The sequence below is a fragment of the Sinohyriopsis cumingii genome, chromosome 16 (assembly GCF_028554795.1).
Source record: "Sinohyriopsis cumingii isolate HCF-2022 chromosome 16, ASM2855479v2, whole genome shotgun sequence".
NCBI lineage: Eukaryota > Metazoa > Mollusca > Bivalvia > Unionida > Unionidae > Sinohyriopsis > Sinohyriopsis cumingii.
The window spans coordinates 33,696,225-33,718,702 of NC_142976.1; the positions used below are offsets into that span (position 1 = coordinate 33,696,225).

Sequence of the window (22,478 nt, forward strand, 5' to 3'; positions counted from 1 at the left end):
TCCTCTGGAGCGGGAACTCATTGGGTTGCATACGCGATTGATCCGCGTGCGATCATCTATTTTGATTCATACGGGTTAGCCCCGCCGAAAGAGTTCATGCGGTATGTCCGGGCGTGTTCAACCCGGGCGTGTTCAGCCCGGGTTTTTTATTCCACGCTGCCAACACAGCGATTAAGCGACCCACCGATATGTGGCCGTGAGGTATTGAACGTACTCGCGGCGATTTCATCATCGCGGAAACCACCTCATGTGGTTGTAAACGAATACACTAGTGGGGTCGTAGAAGCTCAACGGATTTTAGAGAATAACATTTACAATAATAATGATTGATATTTGGGGACGACCGGTTTCGGCGCTGAAAGAATCCACTGTAACGGCCGCCGCCGACATAAAAAAACTAATTGAGGATGAAATCGCTGATACGTTGAATTTAACAAGTGTTGACCCAGGCGAAATAGTTGTATTTCAAGACCGCCAGGGTAAATTGAAATCCAGTAATGTGTCGCTGGATGATGTTTTAACACGACAGCGTGATGCCGCCGAGGACGCTATCGCGTTGTATACCGGCGACGGACGACTCAAACCGGGTGAATCCATCTTGACGATAAATGGAAAAATAAGTACACTTGGCGACAATTATATAACCATGTCAAATTCGTTAAAGGGTTTACGTAGTGAAATTAACTTGCATGAAGAACGGTTCGAGGCGATGCTAACGCATTTCGCCGATGTGCAAGACATTGTCGATAGTTTTTTTCGGGGACCCCCGACGGCAACCGAACCGAATTTTGTAATGATAAAAAATGCTATTTCGGAGCTTATGGCGCTGTCGGCCAGTTTACCCCCGTTGCGAAAAAATGTTAACAGGATCGATGACAACTTTGATAAATTCTTTGGTAAAAAAAATACCAAGCCGGATGAGATTACAATAACTATAAATGATATCACTGCGTATGGACAGGAAATAAAAACAATCAAAACTGATGTTGCAACAAACAAAAGGAGTGTAGACGCGCATGAACGGGAAATAGAAATAATCGGCGCTAATGTTGCAACGATCATAAATAATGTAGACTCGCATGGACGGAAAATAGAAACAATCAAAACTGATGTTACAACGATCATAAATAATATGGACACGCATACACAGGAAATAGGAACAATCAAAACTGATATTGAAGCGAACAAAAAAAATATAGACGCGTATTGGCGGGGAATAGGATTAATCAAAACTGATGTTGCAGCGAACAAAAAGGGTATAGACGTGCATACATATGAAATAGGAACAATCAAACTTGATGTTGCAGCAAACAAAAAAAGTATGACCGAGAATACACGGGAAATAGAAACAATCAAAACTAATGTTGCAGCGAACAAGAATAATATAGACGCGCATTGGCAGGAAGTAGGAATAATCAGAACTGATGTTGAAGCGATTAAAGACGGGCTACCGAGAGTAGCAGAGCAATTCGAAAAAATAAAAACCCCTCATGAGAACATCATCAACACAGTATACACAATTCGGCATGGATCATTCGATTGGACTCCTACACAGAATACAGTAAATATTACCGCAACTATTAAGGGTATTTATCGATTGACACTGGTTTCAATGATGCAGTTTAATATATTATCGTCGAGTTCATCCGGGTTTAACAATACAATATCAACAATTATAGACAAGAACGCAACTGAACTGTTTACAATTTATGCCGTTGATAGAAATCTAGCCGGGGCAAACATCACATGGTATGTGGAATTTGTAGCGAATCTAAGTAATTAAAAACACTAGCTCTTTTAAAATAAAAATGACCACCAAGGAAATTGAATCAGAGGTATCACCGACGTCACATCAATATCGATTCGATACCGCAAAAGAATTTTCCGCGAACTTGAAAACGCTTTCCGAACAATACCGTGCAAAAATAAAAAAATACCGCAGAAAAATAACCGCCATCGACGCGGTCGTGTACTCGGTGTCGGGTATAGTGGCCGGTACCGGCGTCGTTTTATCCACGGTGACCACGATAGCCCCGATCGCTGTTCCAATCGCTGTCTCCGCGATGACAACAGTTGCTGGAGTCGCCAACGCAATCACTAGGAAGATATCATCGTGTTTTCAGAAAAAACTCAACGAGTATACAGTAAAACATCAAATAGTATCCGACGCGTACTCGAAATTATCCGGGTTGATCTCGTTGTCAATTGATAATTTGTTCGTATCCGATGTTGAATTCTCCACGATGGTCCAGTTGTATAGCTCCGCGATGTCAAAAATCGAGGATTTTCAACTGGAAGCCGGAACCACCTGGTTGTTGAAATTAGACACTAAAGACAACGAATAATAATAATGTCGCTGAACCCCGAAGGGTTTCAATTACTTCAGCGGATCGCGGAGAACACCACTCCGGTACAAACAAATATGATATCGATAACGTCAACGAAACCCGAATTCAGTGTGAACTTCCCGTCGCCGGTTCCAGTGAAGGAAATAGCGCTGGCAAAATTGCGAGTATATCACAGTTGGCCTAATATTCGAGCGGACGCATTTAACGGACAACAACCTAATAACTCGCTGGTTTTTGCACGGACAAATAAACCCGATGGGACCCCAGACTGGGAGGAGGTTACAATACCAACTGGGTCATACCAAATAGAACAAATCAATAAAGAATTTCAACGCAGGATAAAATCGATCACAGGAAAGGAATCAAAAATCGTTATTACGGTTCATGAACCGACGTTATCGTCGACGATTGAAATAAGCACACCGGGGTATATGGTTGATATTTATAACAGTTCAATAAGAACCATACTAGGATGGCCTGAGAATCCACCTCATAAAACCCCCGCGGACAAGCAATCGTATCATGATATTAATCCCAATTATCAAAATAAATTGTATAATATGAAAAACGCGTTATTACCCAGTATATTTGCATTTCAAGACAGGAATAACATGCAATGGTATTTTCAGCATGGGGAAACTCCTAAATTGCACACCACATTCGTAATTAGTTTAAAGAATATCACTGATATGTTTGCCGAAATTAATCATTATTACCAATTACAACTAGAACAGCTACGAGAGACAAAAGCACAAAAACACGTTGAGGTGTTAAATCAACTTATATCAGACATGGAATATATCAATGAACGAATCGTTAAAGTAATATCCGATAGCAGCGATGATAATAAACAAAAATTCCTAACCGAGTATAATATCACAGAAGCCGATTTACCTGATTTCAAGTTTCCAGGATACAACGCGCCAGAACTAAGAAAGTCTCTTAATGATTTTATCAGTTCATCAACTTATATCCTCAGACACGATAACGGGGATGATGGTAGGCATATTGCCCCGTACAACGTAAATATCGCATCGGTGATAGCAATTAATCTAGTGTGTGATGCTATCGAAGGGAGTTACCAGGTGGATACCAATCAATCAAATCAAGCTCAACAGGGATATATCCTTTATTCATTTTCACCAACAGCCCCTCCGGGATATTTAATCGTTGAGAATCCGATTAATCCGGTCTATATGCGATGCCATGATCGGTTTTTAACGAGAATTAATTTTAAACTCACCGATCAGTCAAATAACCTAATTGATCTACAGGAGGAGGAGTTAGTGATCACTCTGTTTGTAAGATCATAAAGACCCTCATTGTAAATAACCACTTAGCAGCAGAGGGGGCGATGACATCGACGCGGTCGTCGATGTGCTTACCGGACGCTGACGACGCTGGGGATCGGCGCGCAGAAGGTGTTAATTAAACCAAATGACGATTGGACGATCCCCCAACGACGTCGTCGTTTTTTTTTTACCAGCGCTGACTACACCGGATCCGTTGAGTGCAGAAAGTAATAATTAAGCAAAATAACGATTGGACAAAATGTCGGATTCGCCCCCTCTGCTGCTCTATAGGTCTCTGTCTCTGTCTCTCTCTTCCTCTCTCTCCCTCTTTCTATATATATATATATATATATATATATATATATATATATATATATATATATATATATAACGGTACTCGGTTTTCATTTATGTTAATAATATTCCGGGTTTTTTGTAAATATTCAAGCGCGTAATCTGAATAATCCTTAACAAACCAATCAGTAATCTTGTGCAAAATGTCCCTTAAATGAGTGTTGGTGCAGATCAGCTCAAATTATTGATCACTTAACGCTGCTCCAACTCTCGTACTGCCGTTAGCTGTGTCAAATCCGATAATTATACATGTTTTGGATTGTTTGTATATCTCAGGTATGATTTTTGCTTCTCTGGACATAGACGGAGGGTTGTAAAATCTCACCCATTTGAATACCACTACGTTAGTACTAATCTCGGTCATTCGGGTGCCATTAAGTTACACATAAATATGTGAACGTTTGGCAACGATGATATTACAGTTTTTGATGCTGCTAAAGTAAAATGAATAGTACAAAACATGTCTCAGTTAGACAGTGACATTCTTATATGGAAGTATACCAGCTCTGGTTCATCAAGGCAACTCGCCTGACAACTTTGAAATATGAATACCAAGTAGCATGAGAAAATCTGACATACTTGTAATGTTAGGTTGTTTTCCACATGGTTAGCTGTAAAGCAATTTCAAGAAACGGGATGCTTTATGATATCAAGCTTCCTACAATGGCTATCCGGGTTGATGTTGTTGTTGTAGGGTTTAACACTATTTTTCAGCACACGATAGGCTATACATAGTGGCCAGTATTAATGGCGGAGTAAGAACCCGAGAAAACCCCAGAAAGAACCACCGACCCTCGAATAGCGAGCTTTCTCAAATACCCACATTGGCTGAATCCGAGACTCGAACACACGCAGACAGAGGTGAGATGGCAGTGATCCGTAACGGAAAGTGCTTTAGACCACTCGGCCACTCGGGACCCCCACTATCCGGGCTGAAAAGGCATAGATAATTGATGATGAACAAGAACATCGTCGCTGTAATAACATACCACTGCCCGGAAGCTGTCACAAAGCATGACAATTTCAAGTACCAGAATTTGAGTTACATAAATGCCGTGGTGATATACAAGATTATCAGGTAATTATTCTGGTTGAATACTATACAGGTAAAAACGCAGTAAACCTCCTTTCAAATGTGTGCATATGAATTATATCAACGTTACTGCTCAAAGATGCATCCGTGGTTAAGATAGAAATTAATTTCCATCTATGTTCGATTATGCCATTTAACGATGTGTCGAAAATACAACTCCGCGGATTCATAGTGGCGCTCGTGTTATCATGAACCATAAGATCCATAATTCTTAACACGTTGAAACACTTCACCAATTCAAGATCATGATGACCGCTCCGGTGGCCTTGTGGTTAGAGCATCAGCTCGGAAGCGGGACGTCGTGGGTTCGAACCCCGGCCGAATTACCTGTGTGGTTTATATTATACTGTGGACAGATGAGATAGATAAAATGAGTCACCGTTTTTTGCATCGTGGTCAGGATTCTGTTGCGGTGTCTTTCAAATTACACTAGGTTATGGCGAAAGGCATCAGACAACAGCTCTCCTCTCCTGCTGACATGATATTGGCTAAGGACAGCCACTCACTGTTAGATCTGCAATCGCGCTTTTAACTCCACTCATACCAAAGAGTGACCGTGACCACACAGGTAATTTAAAGAAGCCGTACACAAAAACAAAATAAATGTCCCTGTGGTGCTTCATAGCTTCATAACCTGCATGTGTATGATGTGTATTGAATAGAACAAAGAGTCATATCAGCATCAAAGACGCCAATAAGGGAGACAGACAAATGACACTGACACAGAAAAATATGATGTTTATACTGGGTCAGCTGTAGGTCTGAATTCCAGCCTGGACAAGCTAGTCAGTAACCTTTCAACGAATGACAATGATCGTTTAACAGTCGATATGGTACAGCTAACAATAACAAGCTGAAGCTTACGACTATAAAATGAATCTTTCTCCAGGGATACCTGAGTGATGGGACAATTTTGCTTGCAATCACATACTGCCGATCTAGACATCACATTCTATGTTGTCTTGCGCTGATATTTCCGCCAACGTCTATGAACAGAGAAATCAAGTTTTGTCCACGTTTGATTATCACAGCCTTGGTGACTATCATGATCTGTATTAAAAACAGATGGAATTCCGCTTGCGAATATTTTTAGACTTTCGCGATAGAGCCAAGCGAGTGTACAATCTCGAAACCTCGTGCTCTATTTCATCAACGGGAATGACTGAGAATGCGTTGTTGTCAACAAACTAATGTTGAGTTGGAATTACTCACCGGGATAGACTAACAACCTGTTTCTTGAGCATGCTGTCGGTGGCGGTCTTTCCGTGTCGAGTGTCCGCTACGCGCGCACCAGAACCCAACAGTGGACGGATATGATCCTGATGTTCCACATGGTTTTATAATGTATCTCATCATCAACAATCTTTATGAATAGGCCATGATGCAGTCCATGCCTATGGACATGAGTGTATGTCCATTCCGAGAGCGTAAACATTTACAAGTACGATATTCACAGTGATGACCTGGAGCATCCGACGTTCCATAGCAGCCACTATGATTATCTGCTAATAGCGGAAGAGGGCTAGGTGCCCCATGAGTGGTTGTTCACATATCTGTGTGAGACAGTAAAAGATACTGGACGCAGGAATACAGAATTTATAAAGCAAGCACCAAATTTGAGGAACATATACAACTATGTTGATCACATATGTAATATGAAATTATATCTTTGATTTGGTATGTGTGGTTCAAGATCCATCATGTACTTAAGTTTCTTCAGAACGCATATATGTCTTCGTACATTCAAATTAATAAAGTCTTATTGCTGACCTGGCTTACGAGTCTCGAAATATCTTTGATGGTGGACCCTTTGTCGTGCACAATAAAATGCCGAAGCTGATACTCTCTAGGCCTGCCTATGCTATGCATTCAGTGTTGGGCTTATCTAAACTGCTCATGTGCGAGTTTTATTATGATAAGATCACACCATAGTTAGCAACAATGTTAAAATAATGGACACGGACACCGATTCACTTCTTATGCATAATACAACCAATAATGTGCATCTGAGCTGGTATAGCGGATGTACTTCTCAAATTTACAAGTGGATTAACCATAACCGTATCTTCAGCTAGATAAATTCCAAGTAATAAATGAATGCCCTCGATGGGTAAAGACCACAATGTTCCGACTGTCACTGGTTCTGAAGCTAAAAAGCCTGATGACAAATTCGAACAATGGAGAGGAACATTAACAAAGCCGCAGTCTACTTTTTAAATAAGAACACTGTCATTAGAAGAAGAATTTTGAGGAAAGGCAAAGTACCTGATAGTAAAAGAGTACGAGAAGCTACTGTGTCATTTAAATTTTTAAATGGGATAGTATTGGCCGAGCCAAATATGAGTGATATAGAACCACTCAACATGAATAGTTCATAATTCTCCATAACAAAATAGATTGTGGTTTGTTTAACCCATCAAATGTATTGCTTTCAATAGATGCCTATGACCACGATATCTAAGAAATAAGAACATTTGGAATAGGCCTGTCTTGATTCTGTTACTAAGTCTTAAGTTTGGAACGATCAAACATAACGTCCAATTTCTTCTTGTACTAGGTACACGTAGGGAAAGACAAGGACTTCTGATAAATGTTAGCAGAAGCTTTATTTCTAATCGTTGTGCCAGACTGAGATTTGGAAGTGCTCGTATTAGACTGAAATATATTTGTTGTTACCAGAAAACTGCTGAGAAGAAGATTCACTGACAAAAGAAATTTTGGGCTCAGGAATACTCGTCAGCTCTACGAACAGCATTTTCAAATGTTACACATCAATGTAAGTCTTAACATCATTATAGAGGCAGTTCTTGAGCTCTTCACCTAATATGAGTTGCCTGAGAAATTCGTATCTTGACCACCGTTCCTGGCTGAGCAATACCTATCAAATAACTGCTCTTTTTACTCTTGCAAACTCGACATGAGTTTATACAGTTTCGTTGTTATACTTCCTAAACGTTTGTCAGTCAGCCTCAAGTACTAGCTCATGATCCTTTAAAGTGTATTCCCTAGACAGCTCATAATCAGAACTTGCTTGTACTGGAAGGGAAGTACAGATGCCACGGGCTTTGCCAAAAAGTGCACATTGTAATAATGTCCAACGCTCTCCTGACCATTTCAAATTTTCAGCAATTATTTTTTCAAAATATTTAAATCTTTCCTTTCCTAAACGCGGTTATTAACATAATGTTCTAAGTAACATCAAACCATAAATTTGTATGTAAAGTAGGAATATGCTTTTCACGTTCCACGTCTAATTATTTTAAAACAAACTGTAATTCTCTTTCTTCCTTTTCTTCCTTTTCTTTTTCTTTCCGTAATTATCTCTCTTCTTTTGTACACTGCATCTTTATTTGCATTAATATATCTTCTCTGTCTATCTATTTTTCCTCTGTATGTAACAAGAATTCTATTTGCCTCTCTCTCTCTCTCTCTCTCTCTCTCTCTCTCTCTCTCTCTCTCTCTTCTTTCTTTAGTTGAAATTCTTTTTCTTTTTTTCTGTAACAGCGTTTGCTTCTCTCCACTTTCTCCAACTACATTTGTTTTTCTTCTTACTGTAACTGTATTTATATCTCTCACTCCTCTTTCTCTAAATTCAATTGCATTTCTTTTTCTTGAAGCTCAAGCTTGCTTAACTTAACTCTTTTTTATTTTTGTATGTTAATTTCAATTCCGTAACTTGCAATCTACAATCAGATAGATACTTACTAATCAAATCCAAAGGCCTTTCGCCACAAATTCTCTCAACAAAATACTTGACCAAAATATGTTTTATTTCCTGCTTCGTTAAAGCAGCATTTGGCTCAGAAAGATCACATTTTCTGGCTAGCTGGAACAATTCATCCTTTTTCAAAGTCTTACTTTTTCTGAGTAAGATTTGAAATAAATATCTCCACTTTAGATGATTTCGTAAAAAGATTGTTAGTTTCACTAAAGATTTCTAAAATGTGAATTAATGCCTGGGACGTAGATAATTCCAAAACAAAGAGAATTTTTTTTTTTAAAAAAAAAACGTTTTCTAAAATACATTAGAGAAATTCGTATTTTTTGTTACGAGTTTATGCTCTTATAATTAGTAACAGAAAAGAGTGAAACGCAGCAAGCTTAGTAAAATTCAACAAATAATGTATTTCCCTAGAAGATAAAGTGAAAATGAAAAAGGAACATACGGTATTGCGAATTAAATCCCAAACATAATCCTAGGATTACAAACAGAAGTCTTAGTAATTTAAAGTCCTGAATAAACTGTAGTAGAAATTTAAATTAAGTCTAAAACTGTGTTGATGTGCCTTCGGCGGCATGTATTGTGTTGCTGTATCAACAGTCTTTTATTGAAAAACAGTAATTTTGTTCCAGGTTTGAATAAACTATAAATTCCTCTGAAGATCTCTGTCCAAGAATATTATTTTTAATGAGAATTCCTCCTTATTTCAAAAGAAATTCAATTTAATTCAACAATTTGAAGCAATAAAAAGAAGTAAATTCCGACCCAAAAAACTACTAGACACAACCATAATACATATTGATTCCGCTAGATATTAAGCACGAATGACAAGATTATATAGTCCTCTAATTAACGTCAGGTCACAATTAAAATTTTCTAAAAGAAACCCGTACCAAATGGAAAAATACCTTCTAAAAGTTTATTTTGTTTTCAAAATTAAATGTTAGTTTTTATTAGAAAGTCTGTCATCAAAATTATAATATATAACCTAAACAATGTAAAGTACCCCAGGTAAAGTTTAGGGTAATTTCATTAACCTAGACCCAGACAATAAATATATTTTCTTCTGTTACGTATATCTGATTTAATTCATATTTATTTTAATTTACTTGTTTGTCAGTTTTAAATTTTTTATTCTATTATATGCTAGTATAATACAAATTTATTCACTAGAGATGATACTTTTTCAGAAAATTGTTTGACCTTAACTGTTAGTTTATAAACACCAGATGTTGATCTAAATTCAGACATTGTTTCAGAACTTGTAGCTACTTTCATAAACAAGTTCTATTTTATTTTAAAATGATTGGTTGTTTCCAAGGTCATGATGGGACTACATGATTTAAGATGAAAACAATTTTTTTTATTTCTTGGAGTAAAAATGATTGGTTGTCATCAGGGTCATTTTTGGTGTACGTGACATAAACACGATCACATGAAACCCACCCACCCCTTCGATTTCGCAATTCCGGTTTTTCCATTGCACGCACTTGTTAGTTTTAATAGAGATGCTTTGAGAAAGATTTCTCAGTTTTGGGCTTTTTACACTGATGTCAAGTTATTTTGTTGTAGCCAGATTTATTGTTCGAATTTTCTTCAGATCAGTTGGATTTCAAAAGTATTCGTTCTTTTTTCTCTGGAAATATTTTGAGGAGTGCTCACACAGAAATTTTGGAAAGACATTGCTTACAAATTTAATTTGGATTTCCAATACCGGAATGTCATTATTTGTATTTCTACAAGGAACTGTAGAGAAACACAGTACTGACTAGAGCATACGTCATCGTTATCCATCTTGGATTTTCTATCAGAATTCGAACTTAAAATTATTAGAACATTTATTTCTAGGACGTTTGCAATTTAATTCGTGGATTATTCTTAGATTATTTTTGGAATTGATTCTTGAAACCGTAAGTTCTTCTCTACTTTTAATTTTTACAGAATTTGTCAGGAAAATAAATTGTTTGTTAAATTTTGAAAAGCTTGTTGTTTTCACTCTTTCTGTATTACTGTTTATTAGAGCCTAAACACGTAACACTTCTATCAATAATGATCCTGATATTAAACCTATATACATAGAGATTAGTTCAGATTTGTATTGGTTGTTTACAGGATAAAATAAAAGATAGTCGATAATTCAGGTGAAGTAGCAAATAAACTTGATTATGGGCAAGGTTGTTAAGTCCAACATTCAATACTGCATTACAACAACATCTAATAAAATAATAAAAATGTATTAACAAAATAATAAGCAAACAATGCAAATTAAATATGGTGAAGTCGACAGAAACTTCTGACATAGATAAAAGAGATTGAAATCCCATCACTGGTAATCTACAAATACTGATGGGTGAATTCGTTGATGTGGAAAACAAAATATCAGAGCTGGATACAAATATCAAACCAACGAAAACACTGTGATGCCTTTACAAAGCTCCTTACAGTTGTAATCCGTTTAGTTTTATACGGACGTTTTACTACAAAATGCAAAAAACATTATTGAAATAACGTTGATAAAATTTAGGCAAAGACTAGACAGAATAATTGGTAGAGAACGTTAAACATACAATTGAGAAAGAATAATGGGATTATAAACCAGTGTGCCGATTGTATTGTACTCGATCGATTTGTTAGCCATGTGAGCATATCATGTATTTCAGGTATGTCTTCGCGTAGATATTAAAGAATGTATGCATGTATGTACTTGTGCATATGTTGTGTCTGTAATGCAAATCATGACAATAGATAATAGACGTACTCGCGTAACATCCGCGCCATGTCCGTGCTTGCATATGTGCGCTGTACTTGTCACATTGACGGATGTGTACGAAGTAGTATAATAATAACGATTTTATTGATTACTGAAGTAGATTGAATTCTCTTACTCCACCTGACATTACACTTGCAGGAGCACCTATGGATAACGTTTACTCGTAGCTATGTTCTCTTCGTTTGATGACAAAGGCACGTGGAAGAGAGTCCATTATCGTCTGCAGAAAAATTCCAAAGCTTCTATCATCGTACTACTGCAGTCGACTCAGTCAACCAACTGAGCTACCGTGGCTCGCTCACTCTAAGTGTATGAAAGTGCACTTGTTTTATCGTGTGGATAAAGATAAACTCTGAAAAGAAGCATACGTTACAAGGGCATCATAATGGTAATTATTGTTACCTGCTGAAACGAGGCATACGTTACGAGTACGTCGTAATGGTAATCATTGTTACCAACTGACAAGAAGCATACGTTACAAATACATCGTTATGGTAATCATTGTTACCAGCTGAAACGTGGCATACGTTACGAGTACATCGTAATGGTAATCATTGTTACCAGCTGAAACGTGGCATACGTTACGAGTACATCGTAATGGTAATCATTGTTACCAACTGACAAGAAGCATACGTTACAAATACATCGTTATGGTAATCATTGTTACCAGCTGAAACGTGGATACGTTACGAGTACATCGTAATGGTAATCATTGTTACCAGCTGAAACGTGGCATACGTTACGAGTACATCTTAAGGATGTACCTTATTACCAACTAGCTAGAACAACTAATAACAATTAATAGCATCCTGGTTTCTTTATAGAGCTTTTCTTAGAACTTTGTGTTTTCAATTGTTTGTTATGAATTTGATTCATCATAAAACGTGTAATCAATTACAACTCCCAATCTACATTTGACAATACCCTCCCTTCAACGAAAGAAAGCAAATTGTATGCACGACAGTGCGAAAATACCATTCTGTTCAAGTGCAACCATCTCAAAGATACCTAAATAGTCACAAGCGATCGGCCCTCTTCATCATTATTTAAATTATAGGCGTTTTCGCCCATACCGGCATGCATGTCTGGTTAATGTCCATAGGCGGACTGTTTAATTGATCCCGGGGGAAGGAATTAGAGCCTCATCCCCCAGGCATTACTGTGCATAAAAAGCACTATTTAATTGAGCCGTCAGGTCTTGGGTCAATATGACTGGCTTCATAGACCCTAGCGACCTGAATGTAAGGCTATACTCGAGTGGGGATAGACCAAGCACACACTCGAATTAAATGTAGCAATACAATCTGCATTATCTGCGCTAGGTGTCAACAAAGCAGTATGTGACGCCAATAGCGACTGGTCGTCACTATGACGTCACATCGGAACACCTAGGTTTTAATACCATGTGGAGGGTTAGTTAATAGTTCATAAAGAGAGGAAAAAGTGCCTCTCCCTTCATGTATCTAATATGCGATATGCACGTTTATTAACTTAATGTCCGGCGGTGGCGAGGAGGAAGGTTCAGTCAGGGAGGAGCCTGCTCACTAGGAAGGCACCTTGGCTTATCTAGGGTATAAATGTTTGGCTCCCTTGACGTTTTTTGTGAGATAGCACCGCATCAGTGACCACTTAGTGATAGTCTGTAAGGTTATTTAAACTTTATCTACGGAGTCTGATTTGGGTGAGGTGGTTCTTGGTTTGGGTTCACCATTTTGTGTATGGTTATTTAAACTTTTCTAGGCTTAATGGTGCGCCGCTTTGTGCAGCTGGGCCAGATGGTCCTTGGGGTTTGGATCACCTCATATTTTCTTAAGCTTAGGGTCCTAACTATTTTCGCTAGGTATTTGGTTGTCGCATTGTTCAGCCGGGCCTGATGGTCCTCGGGGTTTGGAACACCTTATAGGTTTTAATTTTTGGGATATTAAGTTCTCCTATCTTGATAGACTTTGCCAAACGTGTAGCAGGGCCTGATGGTCTAGGGCGTATTAGACCACCTTATAAATTCTAGTTTTTCGGTCTTATCTATGTGTTCTAATTGTTTTTAGAACCTCGAGGAGAGGTTGTGCCTTAGTGCAGTTGCGTTTATTGTACTACATATAATCGGCGGTCACCTTGCGGTAGGAAAAGAAGCTAGCGTCCTTAATTTCATGTTGTGGGATTTTGGTGCCCTAGAAAAATATTATTATTTTTGTAAATAAGAAAAAAATACAAGAAAAGAAAATATATCTATTTTTTAAAATAGATTAAGGGTTATTGCAGTTTATTTGTTTTTATATCTGTAGGTTTAGGGTTGGGCTAAATAGTTGCTAATATATCTTTATGTTTGATTTATTTTCCTTGTTTTTTGGATGAAACTATTAGTATGTTGTTATTTTATTTTCAGGCTAAGACTATTTGGTTACAACAGATATCTTTGCCGAATACTCGGGTCGCTAAGACATGTCAAAGATATCTGTTCTTTTTTATTCCCTAATTTTAAGTTTAATAGCCTGTCTTTTACCCGCCATCGTCTGCCTGCTCCAGTGGGTGTCTGGTGCTGAGTGTGTTCCTCAGCATGACAAGCAGATGGTAATTCCACACCAGACAAAAGAAGAAAGAAACCGATAAAGAAGACTCCACTCTTCGATTCGCAAGCTGGTACGTGCGCACAATGTGCACAGGCATCTCTGACAACCTCAGGGAGGTGGACGACACCAGGATGACGGCCATCATCGATAGAGAACTCACCAGAATAAATATCAGCATGGCTGCCCTCCAGGAAATCAGGCTCGCATTCAGTGGCTCCCTCCGAGAGGAAAACTACATCTTCTTCTGGAAGGGTCGAGAACCTGAGGATCCCCGCCAGCACGGAGTGGGCTTTGCCATCAAAACCAGCCACCTGTCCTCGGTTGAGCCTCACACAGGGGGCACTAAGCGTTTCTTGTCCATCCGACTCACCACTACTCCAGGTCCTGTCAACATCCTCAGTGTCTACGCCCCACTCTTACCTATTCAGAGGACACAAAAGATCAGTTATATGGGCAACTGGACGAACAGATCAAAGGATGCCCCAAAGACGAACCACTATTCCTCCTCGGCGGCATTAATGCCAGAGTAGGTGGGGACCACGAGTCATTGTCTACCCACATCGGACATTAAGGCACTGGAAAGACCAAAGAAAATGGTCACAGACTGCTGAAGCTGTGCACCTACCATGACATGTGCGTCACAAATACCTTCTTCAAGTGTAAGCCGCAACACAATGTGTTATGGAAACACCCCAGGTCTCATCGCATGCACCAGCTCGACTTGTTCATCACCAGGCGCTCTGCCCTTAACAGCGTCCTCTCCACCAGAACCAACCGCGGTGCAGACTGCTACTCCTACCATGCCTTTGTGATCAGCAGGGTGCGTCTACAGCCAAACACACTACACCGATCAAAAATAAAAGGACGCCCTCATATAAACACTGTGCAGATGTTAGTCCCCTCCAAGGCGAAGGAGTATGCGTCCGCCCTGGACCAGGCTCTTCAGGACCTGCCAGAGCCCGATGCAACGGCCAAGTGGAATGTCATGAAGGGTGCCATCTACAGCACAGCCATGTCCACGTTTGGCAACAATGAACGGCCCAGCCAGGACTGGTTCAACGCACACCTATCAAGGATGGAACCAATAATCGAGGACAAACGAAAAGCCTCCATAGCTTACAAAAAATGCCCTAATAAACGGACGCTTGCTGCTCTAAGAAGTGCCCGAAGTAACACCCAACGCATCGCTAGACGGTGCGTGAACCAGTACTGGCAATTACTGCGTGAAGGAATCCAGAGCAGTGCCGAGGCCGGAAACATCCAAGGTATGTACAGGGGCATCAAGAAGTCTCTAGGCCCTACAGTGAAAGGGGTCGCCCCCTGAAATCTCTGACGGGAGAGAAGATCACTGAATGTGAGCAACATATGGCCAGATGGGTGGAGCACTACTCAGAGATATACTTCCGAGAAACGTCAGTCACATATACGGCCCTTTGCAGCATAAAGAAACTGCCCACCATAGAGAAGCTCAACAAAGTGCCCACCTTAGAGGAGCTTATCAAAGGAAACAGCTGCCTCCCAAACTACAAAGCTCCAAGTGGTGACAGCATCCTGCCCGAAGCTATCAAACGTGGGAAACCAACATTGCTTCAGCCGCTGCATGAGCTACTTTGCCTCTGCTGAGAGGAAGGAAGGGTCCCCCAAGACATGCGCGACGCCACAATTGTGACCCTTTACAAAAACAATGGCGACCGCAGTGACTGTAATAATTACAGAGGGACTGCATCATACTCAAAAGGCTGCACCTGCTAACGGACCGTGCGTACCCGGAATCCCAGTGCGGCTTCAGGGCAGGCAGGTCGACGACAGACATGATCTTCTCCCTACGACAACTCCAAGAGAAGAGCAGAGAGCAAGGTCAACCACTCTATATGATGTTTATCGACCTCACCAAGGCCTTTGACCTACTCATCAGGAAGGGCCTTTTTGAACTTCTCAGTAAGATCGATTGCCCCTCAAAACCCCGCATCATGATAATCTCTTTCCATGCCGATTTGAAGGGAACAGTCCTGTATGATGGATCCTCCTCAACCTCCTTCCCAATCAAAAGCGGCGTGAAGCAGGACTTCGTGCTAGCACCAACTCCTTTCGGGATCTTCTTCTCCCTGCTCCAGTCCCACGCCTTCGGCTCGTCCACTGATGACGTATATCTACACACCAGGTCCGACGGGAGGCTGTTCAACATGGCATGACCGCGCTTGAAGACCGAAGTGACGTCGGTGCTCATCAGGGAGATGCTTTTTGCAGATGACGTGGCTCTTGTGACCCACACCGAGGATGCCCTCCAGAGACTGGGAAACCGTTTCGCTGATGCCTGCAAGCAGTTTGGGCTCACCATCAGCCTGGAAAAGACAAACGTCAGCGTGCAAGATACCACCATTTCTTCTTCAATAAAAATGGATGGTGTCACCCTAAAAGCAGACAACAACTGTACGTACCTCGGGTCAACCATCAGCAACACTCACTCGCTTGATGTCGGATGTGGAGCTGGACAGAAAGCTTGGAAAGGCAAACTGCATCATGACACGACTAACGAAGAGGGTGTGGGAAACAACGCGCTGACAGATTAAACCATGATCCAAGTCTACCAGGCCTGCATTCTCAGCACCCTTCTATATGGAATGAGACCTGGAGTACCTACATGAGGCAAGAGCACCGGCTCAACTCCTTCCCTATTCAGTGCCTAAAACGCATCCTGAAAATCAACTGGCAAAACCGCGTAGCACACAGCGAGATCATTCAGCGTGCAAGTTCCGCAGCGTGTACTCCCTGCTGAGCAAAGGCCGCCTTCCATAGCTGAGACACGTCCGACGCATGGAGGATGGGAGGCTGCCAAAGGACATCCTATACGGACAGCTGGCCACTGGCACCAGAATAATTGGCCGGTCCTCACTCCAATTCAGTGATGTGTGCAAGAGAGACATGAAGGCATGTGACATTTAACTTGACGGATGGGAAGTGCTGGCCGAGGACCGAGGCACCTGGAGACTGACGTTAAGCAAGAGCATAGCAGCCGCAGATGCGAGAAGATGCCATTTTGCGGCAGAGAAACGTGACAGAACAAAGAGGGCAGCAGCAACCCCAGTAACTCAGACTGCCCAGTTTGTCTGCACATACTGCAATAGAGAATTTCACTCGCGCATAGGCCTCCACATCCACAGCAGACGATGCCAACACCCCAGAGACAGACAATACTTCAAGGGCGCTATTGGCATGTCTCTCGAGACGTAGCCACCAGTGATGATTAGTCTATCTACTAGTTATGATAACTGTTCCTGTTTTGTTTTATTTATATGATGTTATTTTATTTTCAGGCTCAATCTATTTTGATAAGACATATATCTTTGCCGAACACTTGGGTTGCTAAGACTTGTCAAAGACATCTGTTCTTATTTATTCCCTAATTTTAAGTTTGTTAGCCTCTCTACTAGTTTTGGTAGGTTTAGACTTATTTTGTTTTGATTATTATCCTAGCTTGCTGATAGAGTTGTTTATGTGATGTTATTTTCTTACTAAATCTATTTTGATAAGACAGATATATTTGCCAATTACTCGGGTCGCTAAGAAATGTCAAAGACATCTTGTCTTTTGTTCCTTACATTTAGTTTGTTAGCCTGTCCCCTAGTTGTAATTAGCTGAATGGTATTTATTTATTGTTTAGCGGGTCATACACTTTTGTTTACCCACCCCCTTCCCAATGTCGGTGTGGAAGTTTGTAATATTTTGTAAGTAATGTCCTTATGTAAGTCTTGTTCTTTGAGGAAATCTGAATAGGTCGGTGGGGACCCTATTTTATGTTGTTTAGTAGGTGTTAAAAACATGTTCTAAATCTTGATAGAGTGGACAGTGTGGGCATTTGCCATTTGAGTGTATGTTGATTGTCAACTATTTCCCAAAGCTGCCGACCAATTTAAGTTTTGTCTATTAGTATCCTATTGATAAGTTTTTTATCCTGACTTCTAACGAGTTGTGGTGGGTTGGAATGTCTTGCGACCTTATTCATTATGGAGTATAGCTTGCGTCCCTTTCTGCTGATATCCCATTGTTGTTGCCACTTATTGTCGATTTTAATTATGATGATACTATGCAATTCTTGGAAGCTGTAGTAAAATGCTGTAGAGCCAGGTTCAAGGAGATAATGTTTAGCTACTTGGTCTGCTTTATTATTACCTGCTAGTCCGATATGGGAGAGCACCAACATGAACTCTATTATAAGTTTGTTATTTAGTAGTTGTTTAATTAAGTGGTTGGTTTCCTTCAGGAAGTTGCTTCTTGTGATAGAGTGGTTTGATTTAATCGAGTTGATGACGCTAAGGGAGTCGATAATGATAACTGCTTGTCTAGTATTCATTATTTGGATCCATTTTTGAGCTTCAATAACGGCCAAGAAGTCGGCCGTGTAAATGGAGCAGATGTCGGGTAATCTAGCTCCGAATTCTGTGTTGGTTTCAGGGATTACTATTGCCGCAGCAATTTTGTACGGTTTTGTAATTTTTGAGCCATTGGTGTATATCATTGTGTACCCTATGTATTTTTCTTCTAGCGCGGCTAATATATTTGTCCTTATATCATGTACCTGGTCTTGTTTGTTGTCAGAAGTAAGGGCTATTATGTTACAATTAGGAATACCTCCCGTCCATGGTGTTGGGTCGGGGTAACTGCATTGCACAGCTTGCCGAGTGGGTAGGATAAGATCTTTAGTTAGTTCATGAATTGCTTTTGCACCGGATGGTTGTGGTTTCAGTTTTTTTAATGAAAGGGATATTACTTTGTTGGATACTTTTCCTGGCTGGGTGGCTTGTTTTGTGGGTCGAAACTCGTGCGGCATATCTTAATATGGTTTCGTTTCTTCTTAGTTGCAGTGGTAGTTCTCCTGTCAGTATTTGGAGCTCTTCTAGAGAGGTTGAGTTTAGTGTTCCAGTGCAAATGATTAGTGCCTTATGTTGTATGGAATCTAGTTTACTAAGTGATTTTGGTTAGCTGATGCAAAGACCTGGCATCCGTAATCTATTTTTGCTCTTATAAGTGTCTTATATATTGTCAAAAGCGTTTCTTGGTCTCCCTCCCCCATGTAGTTCCCTTGAGGTTTCTTAACAGACTTAGATCAGCTTTTCATTTTTGGGTGAACTCTTTAATGTGATGTTTCCATATTAGGTTTTCGTCAAGGAACATTCCTAGGAATCTGGCTATTTTGGCAAATTTTATTATTTTCCCTTGTATGTGCAGTTTAGGGTATTCTATGGTATTTATATTGTGTGGCTAGAACATAATGGCTTCTGTTTTAGTGTTGGATATTTTAAAACCCCATATATCTGCCCACCGACCTATTTGGTTAAGACTATCTTGTATTTACTCGATCACTGTTTTACTGTTTGGATTGCCTGCTTTCGAAATACCACTATCGTCAGCAAATCGGGATAGATCTACCTTATTTTCGTTAATTATAGTGTCAATGTCGTTTACCATGATGTTGAATAAAGTGTGTCTAAGCCCGCCACCTTGTGCCGTACCGTTTTCTATGTTATATATATCTGAATATTGATCCCCTACTTTTGTCAGTATCTTCCGATATGTTAGGAAGTCTGCTATCCAGTTATGTATGCGGCCAGTTTATTTCGCATTGATTCGATCGGCCCTCGGGCTGATGATGGTATATATAGTTTCTGGCCTAAATGATACATGTAGTCTTGGACTGAAATGATACATGTAGTCTCGGACTGAAAAGACAAGCGTAGTCACGGGTTTAGATGAGTCTTACGCAATTAGTCTATCATATCTTTAGTTCACCAACGTCGTGTGATAGAAGAAATGGGCGGAGAGAGGTTTGTTTCACAAATTATATACATACAAAATTATCTGTATTAATTCCACAATATTTATTAACTTTATACGTGACTATTATTCGCCAAGAATTTTAATCTCTGTCTCTCTAATCTCTCTCTATATATGCCAGGCAAAGGGAGAAAATATTCTTCTAATAATGCAGTAAGACTGAACAAAGCTACATTGGATCTCGTTTTCTCTTAACGCGTACAGTTTTTCACCATATCCTTGTCACAGAAAGCTATTTGAATTGAACCGCGATAACTCAGGTAGTGGATTACCTACCAACTAGGATAGACCATATCGTCCTCCACATTGTGTTATTGGGAACGACATTTAGCTACCATTTCATATGCAATATACGATAATTATATTTTTGAAAGCGCCGTTAACACAAACCAGCCAACCACCAATAAGCTGATGCGAAAAATGAACTAACCTTGCATTTTGCGGTCCAACTGACTTCTCGTCGTGAAACGAACTGGCAGAGAGGGCCGAGTCTGGAATTTCATGAGACTGCATTCCCAGAGCATTCTTACATTCATCTGAAAGAAACAAGAGAATTCGCTTAACCATCAGATTACATAATTACATTTATGCTACACATTATTGCTCGATCATTTGCCTTAATCTTACGCCTGAGGTACAATATTTTCGTATTATTATAGTGTAGAAACTAAATGTGTCTATTATCATACAAACTGTGTTAATGTTGGAAATGGATTTGCTGACAACGTAATAGAAATTGATGGTAAAATACATTCTCTTTAAAATACGTAAAATATTACCTTTCAAGAGATATATAATAAACAAGAAACATGCAACGACAAAATCAACACATATAAATCTACACATTTATTTGGTTCATAAATGAAAAATACATCTCCGTGCTTAATAAGCCAGCAAGACCAACTTGATAAATAGGGTCTACCAGCACCTCACGACCAAGTGAAACAAACATTGTCGAACACGTGTGTAAGGGTGGCTTGATGTCAGTGTTTCCATTATCAACGTAACGACCATGCATGCACGAGATTTTAATTCCCACTTGCTGCATTTACTTGCTTCACATTCATGAATTAATACAGTACGCTTTCAAGGGTGCGTATTGGTATTACATGTTACACACTACATAACATGACTAAAAGGCGTATTACACTGGACTATTCCTGTTTCAAATTACTAAATAATACCTTTCAAGAGAATATCCCAAGAATTCCTTATATTAAGAAATTAGGAAGGGGCCAATTTTACGAAATTAATCCATGCTAACATAAAATCTCTTTTATACCATTCAGTATGAATGAAGCTTGTACCATAATAATAAATCTGTTTAATATATATCTTCATAAAACTCATTGCCCAAAATCAAAGAAAACTATAAACGGTGAGGTAAATATAAATATCACATAATCTTGTGTTATTACAGAATTTCCAACAATGTAAATCTTAACACAGTGCCTATCAAATGCATGAAGATTATTGACAGTGGCGTCAGCACCGCATAAAGAATTATATAATAGTATATATAGCAATGTAAACTCGTATAATCTGTTTTCATTAATTTGTTGAAGATGGTTTTTATTTATGATTTCGTTTTTCTCAGTTGAAGTTTAATGTTCCTGCCATATTTCCTCTAGAATCAAAACATGTCTTTCATTTATTTATATTTTAACATATTCATCACATTTCTTTTTAAAAATCATTAATATAAGGATATTGTTAGTGAAATAATTTAAAAAAGTCAAACCGACACGCCTTTCTAGGCCCGTCATCCAGATCTCCGTGGAGATGTAAATGCTTTTCAAGAAACTCCCTCCATGAGACAACGGCAAAATTTACGTTAGCTGCCATATTTATTATGGCGTTTTGGCTAATTTAGTAGAAAATGAGTCAAGAGATTTCTACATAGCCAGCGAAAATTAGAAATGGACTTCTAGCCGTTCGTCTTTCGAGCCTGCTTGCTCTTTACAAAACTTATAGTTGTCTTGAAAGCATGGTTCAGATGAATTAAATGCTCCAAAATTAAGTCAACCTAGTAATTAAATGGTCTTTAGTAAAAGAAAGAGCTCGCTCTTCTAATATGTAAAGTTGAACTTTCAGCTGTTCGTGTAGTATTTATGGTATCCGTGACTGTGGTTGTTTTGGTGGAAATAGTAGCAGTCGAGTAGTTGCAACTGACTGGTTGTCGTGTTGCCTATTATTGTGATTAGTGATAATCATCATCGTCATCATTATCATCATCATCATGTTATTTATATCGTTAATTTTTATTGTATATTTTACTGTACATAGACAATGGTAGAGAGACATACAACTACATGGATATTTAGACTTAATGAAATGGTGTGTGCAAACAAATTAATAAGAAAAATTAGACAAGTAGATGTTTGAACACAGATATATGTATGGACAAGAGGCTTATCCTTCAATTGATTTTTACAGCTGACGGGAATACAAATGCCCAAGTACGGTGTGACTATATCCTTCAGGTCAAACTTTCCTAATTA

General features: G+C 39.4%; 1 protein-coding gene across 3 annotated transcripts in view; it reads right to left on the reverse strand.

The window, feature by feature from the left end:
• Nucleotides 1–22,478, reverse strand: part of LOC149780183 (discoidin domain-containing receptor 2-like) — a 154,918-nt gene that overhangs the window by 61,775 nt on the left and 70,665 nt on the right. For all 3 annotated transcript variants that reach the window (XM_089936931.1, XM_089936930.1, XM_089936929.1), the window contains exon 2: nucleotides 20,408–20,513. In XM_089936931.1, the coding sequence (XP_089793057.1) occupies nucleotides 20,408–20,513 (106 nt within the window). The remainder of the gene's footprint in view (nucleotides 1–20,407; nucleotides 20,514–22,478) is intronic.